The sequence below is a fragment of the Stegastes partitus genome, unplaced genomic scaffold, assembly GCF_000690725.1.
Source record: "Stegastes partitus isolate 25-593 unplaced genomic scaffold, Stegastes_partitus-1.0.2 Scaffold1795, whole genome shotgun sequence".
Taxonomy (NCBI): Eukaryota; Metazoa; Chordata; class Actinopteri; family Pomacentridae; genus Stegastes; species Stegastes partitus.
This window is the reverse complement of record NW_007579526.1, coordinates 72,851-74,536: the sequence shown is the minus strand read 5'-3', so window position 1 is coordinate 74,536 and position 1,686 is coordinate 72,851. Positions and strand designations below refer to the sequence as shown.

Genomic DNA, 1,686 nt, shown 5'->3' with positions numbered 1-1,686 from the left:
CATCCATCCATCCATCCATCCATCCAAAGTCTCAGTAAACAGAGCCGCCCTTTAAGTATGTACAAACTTATAATCATGCACGTCTGTAATCAGTCTGTACAAAACACAGAAAAAGTCTCATACAATGAGAGTACTGTTGATTAAATCACAGGTAATAAATCAAACGGCATCATATTAGAAATGGACACTGTCTTTCTGATATATGGTTTTCAATATAAACCTAATATCAGTTTAGGACATCAGCGAGCCCATATATCCATGTCATGCTATCTAAACCTATCATAGTGTGTGTGTGTGTGTGTGTGTGTGTGTGTGTGCGCGCCCACCTTCTGGTTGTAAACAGTGAAGTTGTCGTAGAGTTTGACAATACACTCAGCCTTCCTCTGGAACTTTCTGTAGGACTCCTCGGTCCACCACTGTTTGAGGTTGCCATGGCGGTCGTACTGGCCCCCTAGGGACATGAACCATTGCATCACTAAGATGAGGGGCAAAAGGGCAGGGGGGGCGAGTGTTAGCATGGAGACAACACAATCTGCAACTTTCCTTCACAGCCCAAAGAACTGCCCAGCATGCCATCTCTTACACTCTGTGGTAGCTGCGGGGGTCAAACCATTAGAGGGCACAATGTTAGTAAATCCAGGGTTGCTGTTGGCTGATGTATTCTGTTCATGAGCCAGTAGAACAGCTTGTCCAGCCAACTAAATCTGTAGGATAAAAATGTACTTTTTGGCTAAGAAGCCGGTCGTGCACAAACTGACTAGTCGGTTCAAGGTTTTCCAGCCTTTTGGCAGGTGGCTGAGAGACATGTCATGTCTTCATTAAACTCTCTGATGGATCTTGAAGGGCAGCACTTTTGACTGGAAATCAGAGTTACAGGTTGTGGCTTAAAATAGCCTTTGCTGCACAGTTGGCCAACAAATTTCATTCAAATAAAAAGAGAAAAGAAAAAACAAAAACAAAACAAAACAAAAAAGCTCCAGGGAAACCTTTTGGAGCTACAACTCAGAAATGTGGATGTTTAGAGTTTGTTGCAATGGATTATGGGTGAAGAGGTTATCATTCTTACCCCAGTCATCATATCCGTGGGTTAGCTCATGGCCAATGATTGCTCCGATTCCTCCGTAGTTCAGAGACCTAGCAACAAGAAGTATAGATATGAAACAGGACACAGAGCCGACACTTTCCTGGTCTCTACAGGTGCTTAAACAGGATTAAACTGACACTATAAAATGAAAGAAAACACAAGACATTTACTTCCCTTGTGTAACGTTAATGAGCAGTTAAATGTAACAGGGAATTCTGCTTGTGGTGCTGAATGTCAGCAAACTGTAGATGTGTTGCTTCAGTTGGCTGCTTTTGTGTCACTGTTTTTCTCTGACTGTCATTTTTGGCAGAACTGGTCAGTGTTCAGTAAAAGTTGCTTTATTTTGTTATAAAGGAATATTTAGATATTCTGACGAGTAGATTGTTTTCTGTGAAGTCAGATGAGGAGTCGATGGCCCTCTGACTGCTGTCGGTTGCATACGAAGCTACAGCACACACTCTGGATAACAGATGGACGTAGCCATCATGACATCACCCATTCGTTATTGGACTGCCACCCTGAAGCCCTGATTTCATTCATTGGTCACCACTTTTTAAATATTTGAAACCAGGCAGAGCGTGTGAGGGCTGAAGTGGACAACT

At 42.8% G+C, this 1,686-nt stretch overlaps 1 protein-coding gene across 2 annotated transcripts in view; it reads right to left on the bottom strand.

Annotated features, from left to right (window-relative positions):
- Positions 1–1,686, bottom strand: part of ecel1 (endothelin converting enzyme-like 1) — a 56,958-nt gene that overhangs the window by 9,718 nt on the left and 45,554 nt on the right. For both annotated transcript variants that reach the window (XM_008302322.1, XM_008302323.1), the window contains 2 exons: positions 1,067–1,134; positions 327–451 (listed from right to left, as the gene is read on the bottom strand). In XM_008302322.1, coding sequence (XP_008300544.1) covers positions 327–451; positions 1,067–1,134 — 193 coding nt within the window. The remainder of the gene's footprint in view (positions 1–326; positions 452–1,066; positions 1,135–1,686) is intronic.